The sequence below is a fragment of the Chelmon rostratus genome, chromosome 14 (genome assembly GCF_017976325.1).
Source record: "Chelmon rostratus isolate fCheRos1 chromosome 14, fCheRos1.pri, whole genome shotgun sequence".
Classification (NCBI taxonomy): Eukaryota; Metazoa; Chordata; class Actinopteri; order Chaetodontiformes; family Chaetodontidae; genus Chelmon; species Chelmon rostratus.
In genome coordinates this window covers 24480845-24502266 of record NC_055671.1, presented here as the reverse complement: position 1 = coordinate 24502266, position 21422 = coordinate 24480845, and the positions used below count along the sequence as shown (strand labels likewise).

General features: G+C 44.4%; 1 protein-coding gene across 2 annotated transcripts; it reads left to right on the top strand.

Moving 5' to 3' along the window:
* The first annotated feature begins 658 nt into the window (after positions 1 to 658).
* On the top strand, positions 659 to 15259 carry LOC121617649 (tubulin-specific chaperone cofactor E-like protein). Of its 2 annotated transcripts, none has more exons than XM_041952848.1 (8): positions 659 to 725; positions 5990 to 6132; positions 6276 to 6415; positions 7235 to 7416; positions 7709 to 7965; positions 8076 to 8202; positions 8299 to 8415; positions 11427 to 15259. In XM_041952848.1, the coding sequence occupies exons 2-8, from the start codon at positions 6000 to 6002 to the stop codon at positions 11770 to 11772; spliced, it is 1302 nt and encodes a 433-aa protein (XP_041808782.1). In that variant the 5' UTR covers positions 659 to 725; positions 5990 to 5999; the 3' UTR covers positions 11773 to 15259. The 2 variants fall into 2 exon arrangements, with proteins under 2 accessions (XP_041808782.1, XP_041808783.1); XM_041952849.1 differs by lacking the exon at positions 659 to 725 and adding an exon at positions 734 to 864.
* The last annotated feature ends 6163 nt before the right edge of the window (positions 15260 to 21422 follow it).

Genomic DNA, 21422 nt, shown 5'->3' with positions numbered 1-21422 from the left:
AAATCAAGTAAAATGTATGAATGCAAATAAAAATCAAACTCAAACCACAGACATCTGGATTCAGTCAAATGATGGAAACAATGAAAGAAATCTTTATAGAGCTTCTTCCATTTTTTGTGTCTTAACTGTTTATCAATTCAGTTATTTTCTGTTGTAAAAATGACTTTAGCACAAGTTCAGTTTATTTATTTAGTAACAAATTTTATTTTTAACGGGTTTTTGATTGATTTTTCCATTGTAACTCTTAATTTAACGCATTTTCGCATTTCATGCAAAATTGAAACCAATTTTTTGTTTGATTTTAATCAACTATTTATAATTGGGGCGAAATTAAAATAAAGCAATATAGTGACTAACAATGCTAACATTTAGCAGAGCGTTTCCATTCAGAGACATTTATATTTGTGCTGATCATTTCAGAGTTGAGTATTATACTTATGAATTGTATATATGAACTCCACTGAGGTGATACCTAAAGCTGCTTCTTCAGTCACTGAGCTTTCTGTTAAATCTATTTTCAGTTAATTATTTATGGCAGCAATCACTAAACTGTATTTTGGCCCGTTATGCCTTAATTATTCTCTGTATTATAGCGAACAGTGAAGAAGACGGAAAAAACAAGACTTTTAAACTACGTCATTTCCGGGAAAGTGGGCGTGTCTTAAACTGACAACTATCCGAAGAACAACAAAAACAAACACAACGTCGAGGGGGTTCCGGGGACGGTGAGTGCCATCGGTCTGTAAATATACGACATCAGTTAGAAAATACAGCCTGAATAGTTGATATGTTGTCCGGCTGGAGGTCACGACAATGACTCGCTGCTAGCAGCCGCTGAAATCTCTGCACCTTTCTTCGATGAAGGTAAAGGTGGATACGCTGCTGCACAACCTCCGACTTCAGACATATGTTGCAACCTGTTTCGAGGTTGGCGGCGGTGTTTGGCCGTGAAATTAATAAATGTCCCCTCTGGAGCTGTGAAAATGTCGACTCTCAATTTGTTATTTGGCTCAGTCGATTGTGCACGAGCGACATTAGGCAGCCAGGCCTCGGTCACAAGCAGCCCCCCGAACGTGCCGTGCTCTCCGGCGAAAGGAATGTTCGCCGAACCCGATTAAGAAACCCTAAAGTTCAATATTACGTTGATTATTTGCAAATGCACATAACAGACACAGCCATCCGCTTGAGCTTTTACGAATCATCGTTGGTCGCCATTCAATTCGGCGTTAACATATCAATGAATGCTGTTTGTTTTTTTCTGTAAAACAGTAAAACTTGAAAACACTTTTGCATTGATGTCACTGAACCAAACCGCGGAGGGCGGTGGTGAGTAGTTTGAACAATTTTATTAGGAATATAATTTGCTAATTGTTCTGTGCCGAATTGAAGAAAGACTGAAGAAGAACCTTTTCAAAGATGATTTTCTATGAAAAATGTTCAGGAACCGTAACTGAACACCGGAGAAAGGAACCATTACATGTAACGTAGAATATCACCTGAGTCTGGCATCTGTTCATCAGGCCTTTTTAAAACACTAAGTTGCTGTCTGTGCATTGTCAGGTGTTTTCTGGGCCCTGCCAGGAGCCCAGCTGTCATTCTACCTTCCTTTTGTCAGCCTTATAATGGACATTTCACTCCCTTTGACATGGAGTAAAAGCTGTCTTCCCGTGCCGTTTGTCCTCCATTCATATGACCACTAAGACTTGCTTTTTTATTTGCATGCATGTAAATGAGTTTTCTCTGATTCCCAAGCTCAGTTTAGCTCCTTTTCAGACGCTCTTCTTCTTGTTTCATCAAAGTTTTCTCTCACAGCGTGAGAGGAGGCGAGTTGGTGAAAACAGGCTTGCCTTTGGTCTCTGTGAATCAGAGGATCTTTGAAACGAGACACTATCTATGACAGAGACATCAGACAGAGTCCGGACGCAACGCTCAGTCATTTTACCAACACGCCGCCTCAGCCGGGCTCAGTTTAAGATGATCAGACCCCATGTGTCTGAAACTGATAGGCCTGATCAGGGTTGAGGAGGGTTGGTCAGTCCTGGACACCTGGATGCTGTCTGTGGACACACAAGGTCCAGGTTGTATGTTCTGATATGGATGGTGTCATCACAAAAGCATAGTACTACAAACAAAAACTTAATTAATCGAATTAATAGATGCAATAAACATTAAAGCTGTAAAATGAGGAAGCATTAATGAGGTACTGCTGATACTACTGCTGTTAATACTCGTACCTGTTAGTTATGATGCTGTTGCTGCTACCGCCTTCGTTTTTTGCTGCTTTTGATTTTTTCCACGGCTGTTTCTAAACTGACAGGCTGGTTTTTGTATTTTGATTCTTTATAGCTGGAGTGACACCAGTCCTGTGTTTTTATGCCCTGTACCTTAATGAAATAGTTAAACATAGAAAATATACTCTGATTTTCTCTGTTTCTGTGTGTCAAACACACAGTTGGGGCTGTGACTGTCAGTTTGGCATCCTTTAATTGGTCAGAAATCCTTTGGATCGATTGTTTAGTGTCTAAAATGTTCAAAGACATAGAGGAATAGCCATCCCAGCTTCCCAGAGCCCAGGGTGACGTCTTTAAACTGCTTTTTTTATCCACTTAACTGCACAGAACTCAAACATATTCATGTAACAATGACATAAGACACAGACAGCTGCAAATCCACATCAGAAAAGTTCAGCATTTTAAAGATCAATGACCAGTATTGTTTGCAATTAATTGTTCTGTTAAACGACTAATCGGTTAGTCGGCACTACGAACGTGACGCAGCGCCACGTGCATACAAACGGCTGTGAGTGATGACAGGTGTTCCGGCGTGATGAGGACGTGTCGGCACACCTGCTCCTGTCAGTGCTGCTTCGCCTCTCACGTTTCTGCCGCTCTGTCTCCCAGGTTGTTCTGTGATGTTGACGAGTTATTTTTAGACCTTTTTATCTCTGACGCGCACAGAAGAACACCGAACTGAAGACACATGTCTGCAACCAGGAGCAGCGAGAAGTGAAGTGTGCACACCCACTGAACGTAGACACTTAAACTGACCGAGTCTGAATCTGTTTTACATCCATCTATGTTTTTTTTTAGCTGTTTTTGTATTGATTTTAAAAGCCGAAGCAGGGAGGAGGCTGCACATTAGCTTCAGCCACACGCCTGCATGTATCTGCTGCCCTTTGGTCCTGTGTCTCAGTGTCCTCCATGTTGTCTCTGTAGATACACAAATAAGATAGAAATATATCTTGTTGCTCCTGCTTTAACGTCTACGACTGCTGCCACTTCATCCCTGTGTTCTTCATCGGTTTATTTACTGCGTTTGACTCAGTGTCACTGTGAATATTCTGCGGTTAGTTAAACAGCTTGTTTTTACTATTATTATTACTATTGTAAAGGACTGTTTCTACTCTTTCTGCTGCTTCTAATCAGCATGAGCAGCTGTTCTAATCATTCTCAGCTGGGGACAGGAGGTCATTGGTTTATTTACCTCGTCTGTGTTGCAGAAGAACACGAATGACTCCTCTTCTTCATGACGTTTCCACACTCTAAAAAAAGCATTTCTGTGTTGTTATTTATTGTTTATTTGAAAGCGTTGTGATGATGATGACCTCCTTTAAGCCGAGGATTGTTCAGAAAAAACACTTTTGTGTGAGAAGTGAAACGCAGTCCTGCAGTGAATTACTCCAGTGAAGCAGCTTTGAAGTCATGCTGCTTGAAGCGCGTGAGTGGTTTTTCAGGTTTGGGCCTTTGAGCTAACGTTCAGACGGTCGGTATCAGCTCATACGAGAGTCTTCGCTCACGCTGAGTGCAGTTTGATAAGTGACTATATTTAGATTCATGGGGATGAAGGGATGAACGTGTTTGTGGTGTCTGTGAAGAATATCTCTCAAAGTGCTGACGTCACTTTTCACAGGAACTCTAGCAGCCGCTATCAGAGAGGAGTCAGCGTTAGCAACAGGGCGTGTGTGTGCGTGTGCGTGTGAGAGACCGACAGGCAGAGTGAGACTGAACATGTCCTGAGGGTGAAAAACACCAAATATGATAACAAAGAGAAGAAAGAGTCGTCTTTTTAGAGCATGAAGCTACAGCAGGGCTCCTCCTGTTCTTCTGGGTTTCTCTCTGATCGAAGCCAGTGAATCAGATGTAACTGTGACTTAAACATCAAGGATCAATAAATCCTCACACCTCTACATGGACATGTTTAGTTTGCTGAGTTCTCTGTTAGCAGCAGTAATGATCCGTCTGCGGGGACACAGTCAGTCGTTTATATATCTTGTCTGGGTTGGCAAAGAAGATCGATGACTTTTTTCTACTTTGGTGAATATTGTTAGCAACATTTAACCCCGGGCGTCCACACAGAGGCTGCGCGTACCCCCTCTGATGATGAAATTCACGTCACGCGGAGCCTCACGGACACAGATAGTTTCATTTTGGTTGCATTTAAGCTGCGTTGTAAAATCCGGTGTCGCTGCTTGCGCCGCTTCCATATTCACCTTCTGACCTCAGGTGACCGTACAGGTGTTTTTTCATGTGTGGGGCTGGACACTACAGGTGTGAAAGTCTGACACTGTAGATATCAGTTCATGTTACGGGAACAATCGTCACACTGCTCCAGTGGACACGTTTGGTCGTCTTGTGTGGTTGCTGATTAGTGAAGTTTCGCCATTTGAGGCTGAAACGTGCGAAGTTGAGTATTGCAGCTTTAAATCTGTTGCTAATGACAGTCTATTATCCATAAAGCGATGAGCTTCAGTAATTGCACATTTGTCTTTCTGTCAACGCATCCTCAAAAGACCAAAACCTGATCCTCCTCAGTGTCGTCCGTGTAGCCTCAGTTTGTCGTAGCTTATTTCTCGGGGCCATAAAGCTCCATTGTTGTTCAAAAACAATTAAAAACACACCACTGAGCCATGCTGTTGTACTGGGTGACGTGTTCCCTCATTACCATGAACACACTGACTGTTTGAGTTTGAGTTGATCCCACATGTCGTTCCTGGTGCCGTAAATACTCACTACAGCTCCGCGGCTCAAAACGGGCTGTAGGAAACCACAAAAGTTCAGTCTGTGTAGAACGGGGGGGGGGGGGGGGGGGGATTTTTGACTTGTGGGCAACAAAGGGTTCTAAAAATCACATCTAATCCTTCCTTTAGAGAACATGTCATCGTTTTTTATGTAAAGCTGGTGGACATGTAACATGTAAGGCTTATTGAACAAATTAGTTTCAAATGCATTTTTTACATAACACAACGGAGAAACGTACTTTTAATTTCAGTGGGAACAGTGTTGTTGGTCTCCCATTTTATCCAGCGCATCAAAGTCTGGAGTCAGTTTTCTTGCTGTATCATAGTCTTTAAACACCGCCACAGTCTCTTGGCATATCAGACATACAGCAGCTGATCGGTGTTCAGTAAAAAATATTTAGTTGTCCACTCCTTATTAAAAACTCGACATTCTCTGTCCACTTTTCTTTTCTTAACTCCGCTCATCTTTACAGAAGGGATGAGGGTGGAAGAGTAAAGCGCAAACATGGAGTAATACGCCGCACCTCAGCAAAGCTCAATGTATCTAGAGTGCGCCATCTATTGGAAAAAGGCCAGAATTGCAGGGAAAATAAATCATTTACAAGGTTTATTAATATAATTTCTTCAAGTTCGGCGGGCCGGATTAAAAATCTTAACAGGCCGCATATGGGCCGTAGTTTGCCCATGCCTGGTGTAGACTGTGGAATCAGGATCGGTGCGTCGATCTGTGACATCAGTCCGATATCCAATGAGTAAATTAAATCAGAGTGGGCACATGACGCTGATGCTGGATCAGATCGGTCTCAGACCTGCATAGTACACCAGCCTTATCCTCCTTTAAACAGTGAGACTGAGCAACCCTGAACTGACCCAGGACCTGTTGTTGTCAATGACTCCACAGTTCGTCAAACACTTAAAAAACTGACTGTGTTGTTTGTCCCCTCTGTGTCTTCGCCTCGGATTCCCGCTCAGGGCTGGAACCATGGAGTCGTCGTCCGATGAAGAGGAGGGGCGCACCTTCATCCAAGTCATCAGTGAGAAATACAATCCGGAGAATTTCCCCTACGGCCAAGGAGTGGTGGTTCTGTCCAGCCCGCCGGGATCCCCTGTCAAAGGTTAGAAACTATGTCGGGTTATTGATTAGTGATTCTTTTGATCGTGAGCGATGACATCACTGAGACGTTCAGACCGACATCGACATGTTCGTGTGTGACGCTCCTTCAAGGCTGAGTAAGCTTGCCGACCTGTTTCTTTGCAGACCGCCTGTTCTTGCCCAGCTCGCTGGTCGTGAATCACTGCGGAATCACGAAAGCTGGCGACAGGTCGGACATTGCAGCTTTCTGCGCCCACGTGGTGGAGCTGGACCTGTCCCACAATCAGCTGAACGACTGGGTCGAGGTGGGTGTCCTTCAAAGGCTCGATGCTTAGAAATCTGACAGATCTCACAGAACGCGGTGTTGCTCACGGTGATATTTCTCTGAAGCTTTGAGCAGGAAATGGCCGCCATGCGATCATGATCCGAAGTGGTAGAAATACTTTGTTACGAGTAAAAATCCTGCATTCAAATTTTTACTGAAGCAAAAGTACGCAAGAATTAGCATCAAAATAAACTTTGAATACCAAATGTAAACAGAATATGGAATAAAATATTTATAGTTACCATTAGTTTATAATCTGCTGAAATTAAGAATGATTGTGTTTTTGTTATGTTAGGATGAGCTCTTTATATCTACAGAAAGAGCAGCTGCTCTTCCATGGAGTCCGTCATGTTGCACCTCCATGTCTCTACGGTAACCCAGAAAGGACAAATTCACAAGTTTGGAAAGTGCGAGGGATGTTCATTTGGTTGCATTCTGCAACTTCACCACCAGATGTCACTAAATCCAACACACTGTTCCTTTAATGTTTTCATCGCTTTAATATTGAAGCTGGTAAAGGTGGAGCTCAGTTCAACTACTATAAATATCTACTGCAGGTAGATTCATCCATAATAACACAGAATAATTTATCAGTTTTTAGATTGCATTTTATCTTTATTAGAGAATGAAACTGGAACTAAAGCATTAAAATAAACAACAAGCTACAATATCTAACACACAAATGTGTATTTAATTGTTATACTTTATTAACAAAATCTAAATTATATGTATTGTTTGTAATGAAGGTTCTCTCTGAGGGTTATTTTCTGTTTTTCTTTTAATGCTTGTGGGTTGCCAGATCTGCACCATCGTTTCAAACGTCCCCCACTTGGACTTCCTCAATCTGAGCACGAACCCCCTGAGCGGCGTAGAGCTGGAGCCCAGCATGGCCGAGGTTTTCTCCAGGGTCCGACAACTGGTCCTCATTAACACGCGCATCAGCTGGGACACCGTGCACATGCTCACACAGAACACGCCCGAGTGAGTGATGAAGCATGTGAACGTTTCCTGTGCTGATCCAAGACCAGGATACACAGCTACCATAGTGATCGTATCAAAGATAGTGGTACATGTGTAAGAAGTCTTGATAATATCAGTTATAATAGAATAATATTACATTGCTGGTCCTGGTCTACAGAATAGACCCTTAACATTGGGATTCAAGCACAAAGAGCCAACAGATGCAGCAGATTCAGATTTATCAGATGCAGATTTTGCCTGAAAATGTTTCGCCGTTGAAGCTAATGCTGAGCTAATTCACCTCATCATCCAGGCTGGAGGAGCTCTTCCTGTGCCTGAATGGCTACAACACCGTGTCAGAATCCCGGACTTCCTGTCCGTCGCTACGCCTGCTGCAGATTACAGACAACCAGCTGCAGGAATGGGCGGAAGTGAGGAAGTTCGGGGTGATGTACCCGAGCCTGAGCACACTGGTTCTGGCCAATAATAGTTTGGACTCTGTGGGTGACACTCAAGAAACACTGCAGTGCCTCTTCCCCAACCTGCGCAGCATCAACCTCAACAACTCAGGTCTGAGACGGATGATGAAGGCTGTTCATCCATCCATGTCCAGCATTCAGTGCATGCTGTAAACAGATATCCAGTTTGGCCCTGAATCTCTGTAATGTTGTGTTATTCAGGGCTCAGTAAATGGGAGGACATTGAAAGGCTGAATTTCCTCCCTAAGCTGGTGGAAGTCAAAGCAAAGGGGATTCCTTTATTGGAGCCTTACACCACCCACGAGAGACGCAGCCTCCTTTTAGCACAGTGAGTCTGCACTTCCACACATCCTTATTGTCCTTCACATGCAGGATAGCATGTTTGCTTATTAACCGCCTCTCCGTCGTGCTTCCCTGCCTGCAGGCTGTCGTCTGTCGCGGTGCTGAATGGAGGCGCGGTGTCGGCTGGAGAGAGGGAAGATGCTGAGAGGTTTTTCATTAGGTACTACCAGGACTGCCCGGAGCAGCAGCTTCCTCGGAGGTACTCAGGCCGCGATACACACTCACACATGTTTATGACTTTACTAAAGGAGGCTGCTTTTCTGATGGATGAGCTGTTTTTCATGTGTTTTACTCTCTTGGAGCAGAACTGATCACCTGAGGTTGGATATCAGCAACCACCTCTGAACTGAAAGCAGTTCCAAAACTTTTATTAAATCCAAATATATAAAATATGTAGCAAACAAATTAACAAATTTAAAGGTGGCTATAAAAGAGTAAGTGTAAATACAATAAAACGAGCTGGATTCAAAAATAAAATGCAAATAAACAATAAAGAATTCTCATGGCTTTAGCTACTAGCTGCTGTTAGCTGAGTTAGCTGAGTTAGCCGTAAGCTGACTGGAGCGTTCCCCGACCGAGAGCACGGAGCGGCGGGAGGTTTTTGGTGTTTAAATTTGAATTCAGCCTCTTGAACTTGAACTGTTTTTTCTTCACATTCTGCTGATGTTGGTTCGTTTTTAAAAAATGTTTTCAACTAAAGTTCTGCCAACATCTTCCACGTTTCACCCTTCAGACAAGATTAAATTTACATCATTTACAATTTGGCTTTTGTTGTGGGTGTTTTCAACAGAATAAGAATAAACATTATGTCTTTAGTGCCATGCCTTGTGACGCTGGCAGGTTTTCGTTGTTTCTTCTGAAGGAGAGATTTAGACTTCCAGCGACTCAAGTTCATAAATATTTCTGTCTGTCTTTGATAACCAATCAGAAGGCTGAAGTGTTGACACGTTCTTCCACTGTGAGCACCTGTAAAGTGGCGACAACAGCAACAACCCGCTCTTTGTCCTCAGCACATTTCACAGTATGTGATATAATATTTTGGAAAGCCCTCGTCGGGGGCTGACAGCGGTCAAATAATTGCCGGCGCTCTTCACCGACTGCATTCCACTTAACCTCAGCAGAATGTTGGAGAGGGATTTGTGAAGGAAGGTGTAGTCCCTGACTGGGGGAAACTAACCTTTGGGAGACAATGCCACCAGTCTCTCGCTGCTCAATGCGTCCTTTGTGCTGGAAATTCTCTGATTGGAAAAGTGATACACGAGGTAGCAGGTTGATTTTTTTTATATGTATACACCCACTCCGTCAGCCCTGAAGTTGAGAGATTGATTTGTTTTCTGATGTCACTGGAGCTGCAAGTCCAGCCTGCGATCGTCTGACTGATTACGGCAAAGAAAAAACGATTTTGCATGTGAAGATTCAACGTGTATTTGGAAATTCTGCCGTGCGTATTTTATTTTTATTTTATTTTTTTATGTGACAGGCTCCATCGAAGGCCTGCACACATTTTTATCAACTCCATGATTCCACTTCTTTCCTTCGTGGTCTCCACTGTTGCATAGTGGTCTTGGTCTGGAGCCAGGTTCTCAGTGTAGGTCCGAGGTTCGGGATCACCGTGGCTGCATGTGGGTGTTATAGGGGTGTCGGACACGCTCAGTAAGCAGTGAACACACCGCTATCCCCTTTCCTTTGGGATGGGGCTGTGGTCCTGCTACCCTGAGAGATCAGAGGCCTGCAGGGAGGGTCACAGCCTCTCAGGTGAACACACCTGGCTTTGAGTAACTATAAACGCAGCTCAAACCATAAATCAGACTGATGGAGACGGATGCAGTACCTCAGAAATCTCTAAAAAAGACGTACAGAGAATTGTGGGTAATCCGGGAGAGGGTTTGGGAAACAGAAATGAGGTATAAAGAGAGAAATGCTGGCTGGACAGGAAGGATTAGTTCCAAAGAGTGAAAGAGAGGACTGGGCTGAAAAAGAAACCTGAGAGTCCGAGTAGCCGGTGGAGAGGGACTGAAAGGGGACTGGACCTGGACCAGTGGATTTCGAGGACCAGTCTGGGAGGGAAAGGGGGAAAATCAACATTTTAACTTTTTAAGCAGCATCTTTCAACTAGAAGAAAATGAGATAATGAGGTAGAAAGAAACACCAACGAGAAGTCGGCTAAGATCTGGGATAGATGGTGTCTGCGTTCGCTCCAAAAGCCGCTACTTTACCGCCCATTATCGAAGAATGCTGGAAAAGACAACTGGAATGCTGACTCGTTATCACCGGCAGCACCATTTGCCCCATTAGACCATGCTCACCACCTTAAATGAAGCCTTTTAGCTAAATGGCTTCTCTTAGAATGGCACTTTGTGCACTGTGGCCTTAGAGGAGAATTCCCAGGGTGGACCGCAAGTTTTGGCCAGAAAGCCCCGGCCGGGGGATTGGCTTTGTGGGGGAGTTTTGGGGAGGGAAGGGAAATTGCTTTGATTGGCCCAGCTGTTACAGTAGCTTTGAAAGCACAGGCCTTTTCTCCTGGATTTTATTTAATCGTTCCTGGGTCCTTATCTCGAACACGGGTTCCCCTGAGGTGGCTGAGAGCTTTCTCACGGCAGGCAGGAGGCAGAGAGCTCAGTGTTTCTCTGAAGCACACACAAGCTGCGTTTGCATTCGCCTCTTTACACCATCGGTTTTCATCTGCTCATGAAACAACCCCAGTGCAAACACGTGGACGAGGAAAAGCTGAAGTGCAGCACAAAACTTTTTCTGGTTGCCACGTCAAAAAAAGAGAAGGTGCAATAACGGCTGATGGAAAAACTTAAAAAAAAGAGAAAATCTTGATGCTTCTCCTATGTTAGACAGAACACATCACCCTCACTGTTACAGGCCTACACGCCACCATAAAGAACAGGAGCGAGTTTAACTGCAGGCCGAGCTGCCCTCAGAGTTCAGAAGTACACTCGTAACGCTCACTGATTAACCTGTTTTATCTTTTTTTCTGTTATACACAAAGACTTTGTGACACACTGTTGTTTTATGAGGAGCTACATGCTGGAACTATTAAAGCAGAGCGATGGCGTTAGCACGCCTGATACATGGAGAGATAATGTTGTACGAGAAGTACTGCCTGGGCAGTAAACACAACACATGGGCCCACCTGTACCTGTGAGAGCTGCAACACAGCAAAACCCCTCAGTGTCCTGACATGAGCCCTGTTTCCCCCAGGTACCACATCCTAGTATCCAAGTACGGTCACCTGGCCCCGCTGGCGGAGGTGGACCTGAGCCCCCGCAGCACCGTGGTGGACGTTCGCTGGGGTGACAGGGTGGAGGCCGTCAGCCTCCGCCTGGAGCAGACGGTGGGCGACCTGAAAAAACACCTCAAAGCTCGGCTGCAGCTGCCCACCAACGGGATCCGGCTCTTCTACATCAACCGGGAGATGTGTTCGGTCCTGGGGCCCGAGGAGCTGAAGTGCGGCAGCCGGGCCCTCCACTCCTACAGCATTCGAGATGGGGACGAGATCCTGGTGGTGCCCAAAGTGAAAAGCCGCTGCAGCTCCTCAGACCTCTGAGTCTGGGGGCTCTGTGGTTTTGGATGAATGGGACAGAATAGTAGATAATGAACACTGACTGGATTCTAAGCTTTGACTTGAGCCTTTTTTAGATTTAAAGAGAAAGGTGGTATTTTTCAACCATGAATGTAAAGACGTTTGCTGTCCACCATATTGAACAAGTTTCTACAATAGTATATTTGCACATAGCAGTTCCACATTCACAAGGATTGTATGTTGAGTCGCACATTTCTGTGCTTTGGTTGCTCGAGCAAAGACTGCAGTTTACATTTAGTGAAAAATATTATGCTCCACACACGGTGCAAACTGATGCACAAATTGCACATTGATTTAAAAACTAAAACTATAATTGAAAATTTTAATCAGAGATTTTAGCATGAAAACCTTCCCCTTACTTGGCTGACATGCTGGTGACACTGCTGCACCATGCACGGCCCTTCAAAGTATTTATTTTAGTAGTAAAAGTGTTGAAATTGGGCGAAATGAAAGCATAAATGATGTAGAAGTTCAAACAGAGATTAGATTTTAGAAATAGCAGCTGCTGTGCGTACGTTCTGTGTTCACACTGTGTTTGGAGGCCTCGGCTGCACCACAGTCAGCAGCTCTTTGAGGTTTTCTCTGCATGTTCCCGTTCATGCACGGCTGATCTGTGAACAGTGTCCTCCTGCAGCAGTGCAACTTTTTAAGCCTCAGAGTATAAAGTTTGGGTGAAAATCATTCTAAACAAGCTGCTCCTTGAACCAACCCGATGGCAAACGATGAACCTTCATCATGCAGCAGCGGTTGCAGCCAAGCTGACAGAAGACGTCATCATAATGAGGGAGAAAACAAACCCAGAGACTGGTTTACATTAGAAGGAGACAGGCTCAAAGCTTGGAACCTTTATTTAAGCAGAGTAGATGTGAATGTCCTTTTCTGGGGACATGAGTGTGTGCATCAGTAACACCAATCTTTCCCTGCTTCTTCCTGCCACTCAGATCACACTCTTTCCACACGACTCTTGACAGCAGTGAAATATCCTGGGATAACCCCCGAGCAACGTAGAGCACATGGACGGCTGCCGCTCGGTCAGGACGCCCTGGCAGAAAGACGAGACACGTCTGAGGTGAGCTTGGGTCCGGGGCAGAGAAAAGAAGGAGCGTTGATGCTCGGGTTACTGCCGCTCTTCTGGCTGTGCGGCCCATGAATGGAGCAGCTCTCTGTCCCTGCAGAGGCAGCTGAGAGACGCCGAGGCCCCGTCTGTATGGTAACCACACACCGGCCGCCGTGTCACCGACACTTCCGCTGCATTTAGGTTAGAATGGGTTCATGCAGCAGACTCTGGCCCCTCACCCATCACCTCCCAAACCTGACACACAGGACTGAGCGCTGATTGAGAGAGATGGAACAACACCTTCCCACCCAGTCGACTTCATTTAACAGCCCAGAACCGGTAGCTTCTCATAGCCTGAACTGCGTAAGCCTAAGTATATTCATAAAGATTCGTACAGTTTAGACAAAAATTATTCACAAAGATCTCGTTCGAGATGCGCTGACATCTCCCACCCAACACGATAACGCTGTAACACCAGAAATGAAAGCGCGGCTGCTTATGAAAGCTGGCTGAACTGAGACATTTTTCCCCTTTAACAGGCCGATCAAACAGATCACGTTCTAAAATTAGCAACATGCTAACAAACATAAGCTAATAAATAGCACAGCTATCAGCATGTGACTGTGCGGGTAGGCCTGTGTTTTCATTCTCTGGGCTAAAGTATGGCTTTAAAATTTATCCATCAGAGAGTTACAGCATGTCCCAGGTTTTCCCTGGTTTTCCAAATGTAACAGTAGAAGAAGAAGCTGCCACAGGACGGTGTTTGTTCCAGCCTTAAGCAGCTGAGGGACAGACAGTGGAGGATGGACGGAGATATGAGTCTGTGCACCAGTGGAGAGAAGATGGTGATCCTTCCTTCCTGACTCCCGCTCCCTCTGAATGGCCCCCTCTCCACTGCTGACATCCTCATCTGTCCAAGCGCTCGCCACGCCTTCTCTTTAAAGTGTCTCTCGTGCTGTCCTGCTCAGTACAAATGGCTGCTTCTGCTGTTGTGTTATTGTAGCTGTCCTTGTTGTGATGTGACGATACATCTCAAAGAACCGTCAGGCAGCAGAAAGCTTTTCGCTGAAGCCTGAAGTCGCTGCTGCCGTATTTTAAACAGCAGATTATTCAGACAGGAAGATCCTCTCGCGCTTTGGTGCATTCCTGGATTTGATTAGATGATCTGCACGCTTTCACTTCACACACAATCAGATCTGCGTCCTCAGCGTTTGCCTCTCCGACGTGCCGAATCTGCCGTTTAAAAAGCGATGCGTCAGGTACCGACGCACCTGGCTTTTAAAGGGAATGGGAGCTCTGATTAGTTCAATTAATGAGCACACCAATGTTTAACGAAGAGACTGAACAAACCCTCTGCGGCCAGTTTAGTGAGTAAGAGTTGGACACTCCCTGAACGCACTCGTGCCACATGCTTTGGACCAGGTGCTATAGATCGTTTAAATCAGGCAATGAGCATGTGTGAAGACTATGGGAGGAAATTAGAGCATTCAGAGGAACCCAGCTCAGACATGACGAGAGGAACAACCCTGTGGTGCAACGACAGCCCGGGCTGATCCGAGACTCTGATTGAAATGTGTTGCTCAGTGCATGCTGGGACACGCACCAGACTGCCTGATCATGAATAGCTCAAACATTTCACAATATGTGAACTGCGTGTATGCAGTATAAACAGGGCCCAATATCAGGTGCATTTGTTGATGAAAAGATGATGTATTGGTTGCGCACAAAGCCATTTCTTCTGGATATTGGAGTGCCCTGAATGCCAATAAGGAGTTCATGTTATGTATAACACACACGCTTATGTTACTGAACGAGTGTGAACTTGTGTTGAGGTGCCGCTCCTCTGTCACAAACCTCGTGTAGTAGAAAACTGGAGATCTCTATTTCTGACTCACATTATTATACTATACTACGATTGAGTGCTTACATGGGAGGTCGTGGGATGTGCGTGAAGCATTTATGTTTCTGGTGTGGATTGTGGTAAATTGGTGATTTGCATGTTCTGATATTTCTTGATATGCTTGATTTAAAATGTGTATGATGTGTCATTTCAGGGAAACAACGTCGTTTATGGGCATTTGTAATTTTGACACTTATGAAATATTATCTGTGCTCCCGTCACCCTCACCTGGATCCTTCTTTAATACCAAATGCAAAGATTATTGACAGAAAATATAAAAGATAGTTGCTAATCTGTGATACAGTTTGCTTTGCGCTGTCGAGTATACGATGTTTTAATTTATCTCACGTTTGCTTTCTGTAGTTTCTTAATGTATCTTAATATTTTTCAGTGGTAAATTCTCGTTTTCTTTCTTCTGATCATGATGCCATTTCTCCACCTGTACTGTATTATGGTGCTTTCACCTCTCTTAAAGAAAATAAATTCTAATTATTTCAGCTTATTCTTGTGCTACATTTTTATTTATAAGGTGAAATCTGAGGGCTAGTTCAGGCACACGGCTGCTGTTCATGAAACAGCTCATACGCAGCCTGCCTGCAGTCCGATCGTGTCGTTTCAGGACGTTTTCTTGGAACGTGTGCGTCGTTATCCTTCTTTTGAGTCATTATTTACTCAAAGTTGCTTTTTCACCAAATTACACATACATAAATGGAAAAGTATGACGCTATCATGCAATTACATTTTCATTTTCAAGTTTGCTTTATCATTTTAATTAAGTCTCCTATGGTCTTCCATAATAATGTTGTTTATGTACTGGTGAAATATGAATTCTTATGTTGGAGTGTTGGCCAAGTTTGGGTTTGTTGCATATTTCCCCCGTTGTTAATTTTTTTTCTGCTCCTACTGCCTCAATGCGAACTGAGAAAAATCTCATGTTGGGCTTGTTGGGATGCAGAAATGAGAGTGGCAGCCGGATGGTTGCCCCAGCGTTGCTGGTTTGATTTCAGCGGTGATCATTGTTGCACACAGCCCGTTCCCTTCATTATTCCCCTAATAATTTTGGCTACATGGAGATCTCCGTATGAGTTTTGTCAAGATGCAGATGAACTCTCACATCCACTGGGAGTAAATGTGTACAAATAAAAAACATGAAGTCTTTCCTGCAGGTACTGTAGGCTGTCATGGATCAAGGGGAGAACTTGAGCAGATGTTGTTGTTAGTTGACAGATCAGATTCACTTAAAGTCATTATGATTAACGCCAGACTATTACACCAGTGTCTTTATCTATAATTGCCATTAAACATGTGTAAAAGAGCTGGATTGCTTCCATGTGAACTACTGTAGGCCACTTCAGGGTCCGGGTGGGGCCTCGCTCTGTTACTGGCAGAGCGTCCACGTGCTCAGTATGCACAGCTCTGTTTCACAGGCTGAATTCTTGGCCGTGGAAAAGATGGGATTCTGCAGATCTTCTCTCATTCTGGCAGACGTGTTTCAGTCGAGTCCATTCCATACGTGTCAGGCGGTGTTGTGTTTCTGGGCCATTCCCTCTATTTCCCCCCTCCTCCTCTTCCAAATCACAGCTCTTAATCCTGTGTGCGATATCTATGCCACCCGCCACCCACCCACCGCTCAACACACCGTCACCGGCTGAACCCCCCTCTGAAGGTTTGTAGGCCGTTCAGTCACGTGGACGCTCTTCACGTTTTATAGGATCATATCAAGAAATAGCTCCTGAATGTAAACACTGAGTCAGCTGTCACAGCTCGGTGACTTCCTTCAGGTTTATTCAGTCTCTGCAGGTTTAATGAGCTCATTGAATTTGTATCTCTATGAGTGAATGCTTTGACTATCATTGATTAGATGAATGAATCCCTTTGCTTCCTACCTCTTGACTTTCTCTGGTGATCTGCTGATTATCGAACATCTAGTGCCACTATGGGGTCGACACTTTGGGGTTTTGGTGAAATGTCTTGACAGCTTATGTCAAAGTCAAGGCCCGCGGGCCGGATGCGGCCCGCAAATGATTTATATGTGGCCCCCCGGATGATATTTGATTAGTATTAGAACTGGCCGCAGCCCCCCGCTGGTGTTTTGCACGCACCAATACTACATTCCCCACAATGCAATGGTAGCCCGCGAACTCACTGCAGCGCGGCAAACGGGCCTCGGCTTCATTATTCATCAGCAGCCAGAACAGATGTTAACTTTCAGTTACCCACCCCCCAAAAAGGAAAGTATTGTTTTGTCTGTGTCCTATAGATTTTTGTATTTTAATTAATTAATTTATTTAGATTTATTTTTCAGTTGAACTCAACTTGCCTGCTGAAAATGTTTTCCCTTAATTACTGACAGAGCCATAAGAAAATATTGCTTTATACATTTAATGCACAGGACTTTTTTTCTTTGAAGGAAGTTTGTTTTTGTGCCTGTTGAAAAATGTTTACACTTGAAATTACTGACAGAGCGATAAAAGAATATTGATTGTTCATTTAATCATTAAATAATATACATTGTGTTAGATCTTAGATAGGCTTAAATAGGCTATGTGCAATCATTAAAATATGTTTTAATAAACATCGAACAACCCTTGGCTTGTAGCAAATCTGTTTCTTTGGCCCTCTGTGTATTTGACTTTGACATCCCTGTTTTAAATTCACTGACAGGGAGTTTGATGAATGTATCCTTGATGTCCAGAGGATCGACTCTGCTAATTGTGCTAAGTGCTAGCATGCTAACGCACTAAGCTGAGATGGTGAACAGAGTAAACGTAATGCCTACTAAACATCAGCATCGTCATTGTTAACGTTAGCAAGTGCAGGCTCTCAGAGCTGCTAGCATGTTTAGCATGTTTTGGAATTTCTAGATGTCCTTCAACAGATATTACATTTCTTCATCACTGAGGTCTGAAGGCTCATGTGTGACGTGAAACATCTCAAAACCGCTGTTTCTGTGTTGATCCAATCCAATCTCGCAAACAATACATCGTTCCGAAAACATGGCCGCAACCGGTTTGGAAAAGCTCACTAATGCAAACTCAGATTGGGGTTGGAAGATGGATGCGGTTGCATTGTACCAATCACAGCTAACACCTTGTTGTGTCAACAGGACCTGGAAGTGCAGTTGTTATTCTGATCTCCCCCTGATCTGCCCCATTGCATTATGAAGTGGGATTGAGGGCAGGAGGGCTGAACAGGGCCTATTGTGTGCTGAGGTGAAGGAGTCATTGGGGTAAGAAGGTTTAGGTTACTGGAAGGAGGTTCACCATTGTGAATGGAAAGGAAGGAGAGGAGGGCAGGGCAGAGCCAACCGCTGGGCATAAGGGTTGAATTAGAGTGGCCCACTCCACGGATTAGGTGACTGCCGAACAGAGCTCGGCGGGTATCCAGTCCAGGACCTTCTTTGTGAAGGTCAGGCTTGATAGATTCTCCAGAACCTGTGATGCTGGATACTTTGACCCTGTTCCCACACAGTACCTTCCTGCTGCATCGATGCAATCGATGTCTCTTGCAAGCAAGTTTTACGGTGGTGTGAGGCAGAAATTCGCTGCCTGTTATGGATGTTGTTCAGCAACAAGGCTCAGTGATTCCTGGAAACACCTGAAGACAGAGCTGGACCATACACCAGATACTCTCAGCCTCTCTCATGTGCAACAAGGGGGGATAGTAACTATTAAAATCAATGCTGCAACACTTGTTTATCTACAAAGACATGATTTTGAATATTTGGTTATCGAACACTGCAGCATCATTGACATCCCTCTGCGTCACTTCGTGCTCTTGAGCGCTAATGCTATTGCTCTTATTTCTGTTTTGGCCAGTCGTTCAGCATCAAACATGACAGTAACTTGTTATGAGCTGTTTGCATCCTCCCATCCAAAACCACAGACTCGTGTCATCGACATGAGGAAACTTTCCCAGTTCAGCAGTATTACAGAAAAGATGGATCTGAGCTAGCCTTCATGGGGAGTCATATTTCCGGCCGCTGGTGTAAGTACAAAATTCATGCTCCTTTTAGCTTTGTTTCTAGCTGCTAAATGCTAGGCTTTCTTCACCAGCTAGTTGCTAAGTTTGGTGCTGGGCGGGTGGGGCTGCAATGAAAGCAGCAGCTGGGATAGTGTTGGTGAGACAGAACCTGGATTTACCGTACACATAAGCATTCGCTGCATTGAAAGAACGAGCGTTTCCTTTCATGTTTTCTGTTCCTCGTGAATTGTAAGTGCAATAAACCAGGTGTATCAGCCACTGATCTCTATCTTTCCCACTTCTCCATCTTCAGCATTTCCCAAAACACAAACCCCAGATCAGGAAGCTCCCCCGGCCCAGTGGGTCATCTGTAACTGTTGATTTTTTTGTCCGCCTTTGTGCGACACTCTCTTTTCACAGGTTGGTTAAGAGCATGTGTCCATTTACACAACAAGATGTGGGAGGTATAAAAGACGGCTCCATAGAGATCCTCGGTGCTGCTTAATGGGAGCCCAGGGCCTGCCCTCAGACCCGGAGTCTTTCACACATCTTGCTCCCTGCCTCTCCAGTTACTTCCACTGTCCTCCTGCAACAAAGACCCAACTGACTGCCCTCTCCTTCCCAGACCCTATCAGTGTGGATCCACCTGAGATTTCCCCTCGCTATCTCACCAGCATCTATGGAAATGAAGTGTCTTGTATAACCTTGTAAATGAGGCTGTTCCTAATTAAAAAAGGGGGTACACAGAGTATCCAAAGTGACTCATGTTAATTCTGTAACTCTACCTCCCACAGAGCTTGAAAAGCAAGGTTTCAGACTGTGTGTGCGTTTCTGGTTTTTGTCCATAAATGCCCCAGAGTGAGACTGTACAACTTTGGTGAGTTTGTGTGCTCAGGTGCCCTGAGCTTTAACTGCACTGAGTGAACCCTGGCAAAGTCTTTACCACAATTGAGGCCTAATCCGAAGGCCGAGTCTCACTTTACACCTGCCAAGGACTCGTCAGACAGATAATTGAGCAGGGGAGAAATATTCACTGTCCATTTTCACAGAAGCTATCGCCAAACATTTTTAAAAGCTGCCTCGGATGCTGAGGGAAATAAAAATAAGACCTTGGTATTCAAACATCATTGTTCCCAAAAGATAAAGGCCACAGTGTTTCCTCCAGATTCTAGATTTCCACCAAAGACATATTTTATCATCATTTGGCACTTTGCAGGTGTTAATGACGGATCCTGCCTGAGAGGTTTGACAGTGATCCTGTATGAGAGCCTCTCTTTGTCCTCAACTTTCATTTTTCCTGCGTTTAAAACATATGTGGAAGCACTAATTCTCTTCCGTCCATTCTTTCCAGATCTCTGACCTTCCCTCTCTCCTTCTTACATATTGCTCTGTTTCCACTCCCTCTCTTCCTCGGATTCCTATGCTGTCCCTCCCCTCAACTTCCCTCTCCTCCCCACCTGCCCCCCTTTGGCCAAACACTGATCTCAGATTAAGTTGAACACTATCCCAGGTAAAGTTTACACCTGCTTCTTTAGGCAAAGCACCTTCCGCAGCTTCAGCAGGTGTTTTTCAATCTCCATTATTCTCCTCTAAAAACATCACCATTTAAACACTCACAAACCTTTGGATTGTTGCTTCTGCTGGTAATCCTGTGGAGCCGGAACTGGACAAGAGGTGCTCTCCTGTCAGGACATCCAGGCAACCATCAGCGAGCATCACCTCCGCTGCCTCCTGTCACTCCCTCCATCACCACCAGCACTCTCTGGATGGTCCTCTGCTGGACGAGACACTGCTGTGTGGAGGTTGACAGGTTAGGCTATTGAGGTGCTAGATGTCCATCTTCTGAAGGCAGGTGAGTGCATCATTTCCTCCTCCTCTACCACATTTCATCAGTTTCTTTACTTTTAATCAGACTGTGTGCCGAAAGTTTTGCAAACATGGACTGTGTGTATCTCGGATATTTGGTGTAAATTTAGGAAACATGTTCAACAGTTCTCTGCTGCTAATGGTGATGTCACTGTCACTTCATGGTCTAATACAATTTAGTCTAGTCTAATACAAACTTTTTTACTTCAATTTAAGGGCTTAAAACCCGTTAAACCATGGATTCTGACCTCTCGTCACAGGTTTTGGTGATGGTGTAATTTTGGATATGAGCTCAACCAAAAAATGACTGTTGTTCTCACATTTTTTATTGTAAGGATTTTTTGGAAACCAAAGTAAAGTCATAAAAATAAACATATATTTGTGTAACAAAAATAATTCAGTTTGTCCCGTTTCCCTTTGATCATCCTCTGGACCCTCAGATTTATTTTGGGACCAAACTCCAAGTGGAGTTTTCCACTGATGTCCCCATGAAGACTGTAGTGATTTTCCATTCACATCTCAATATTTCTCTGACTCAAATGCAAAAAAAAAGGTAAATAAATGTGCTTCAGCGAGTGAATTAACTTTTGTTAAAGCTTCTGGCTGATTTGATGCAGTAAGAGTTGTCTCTGAGTGTGACCCTGGAGACAAAACATGCCAAAGTGTCTTTTTCAAGTCCAAGGGGCTTTATCTTAATGGCCCGCTAAAAGGCATGGAGCTAAACACCAGGCAGATAAGATGGTGAGCTACAAGAGTCAAAAGAGCAATTGTGGTAATCTTTCTGTCGACAACGTACGATGAGAGGCCGATGACACTGGAGCAGACCTC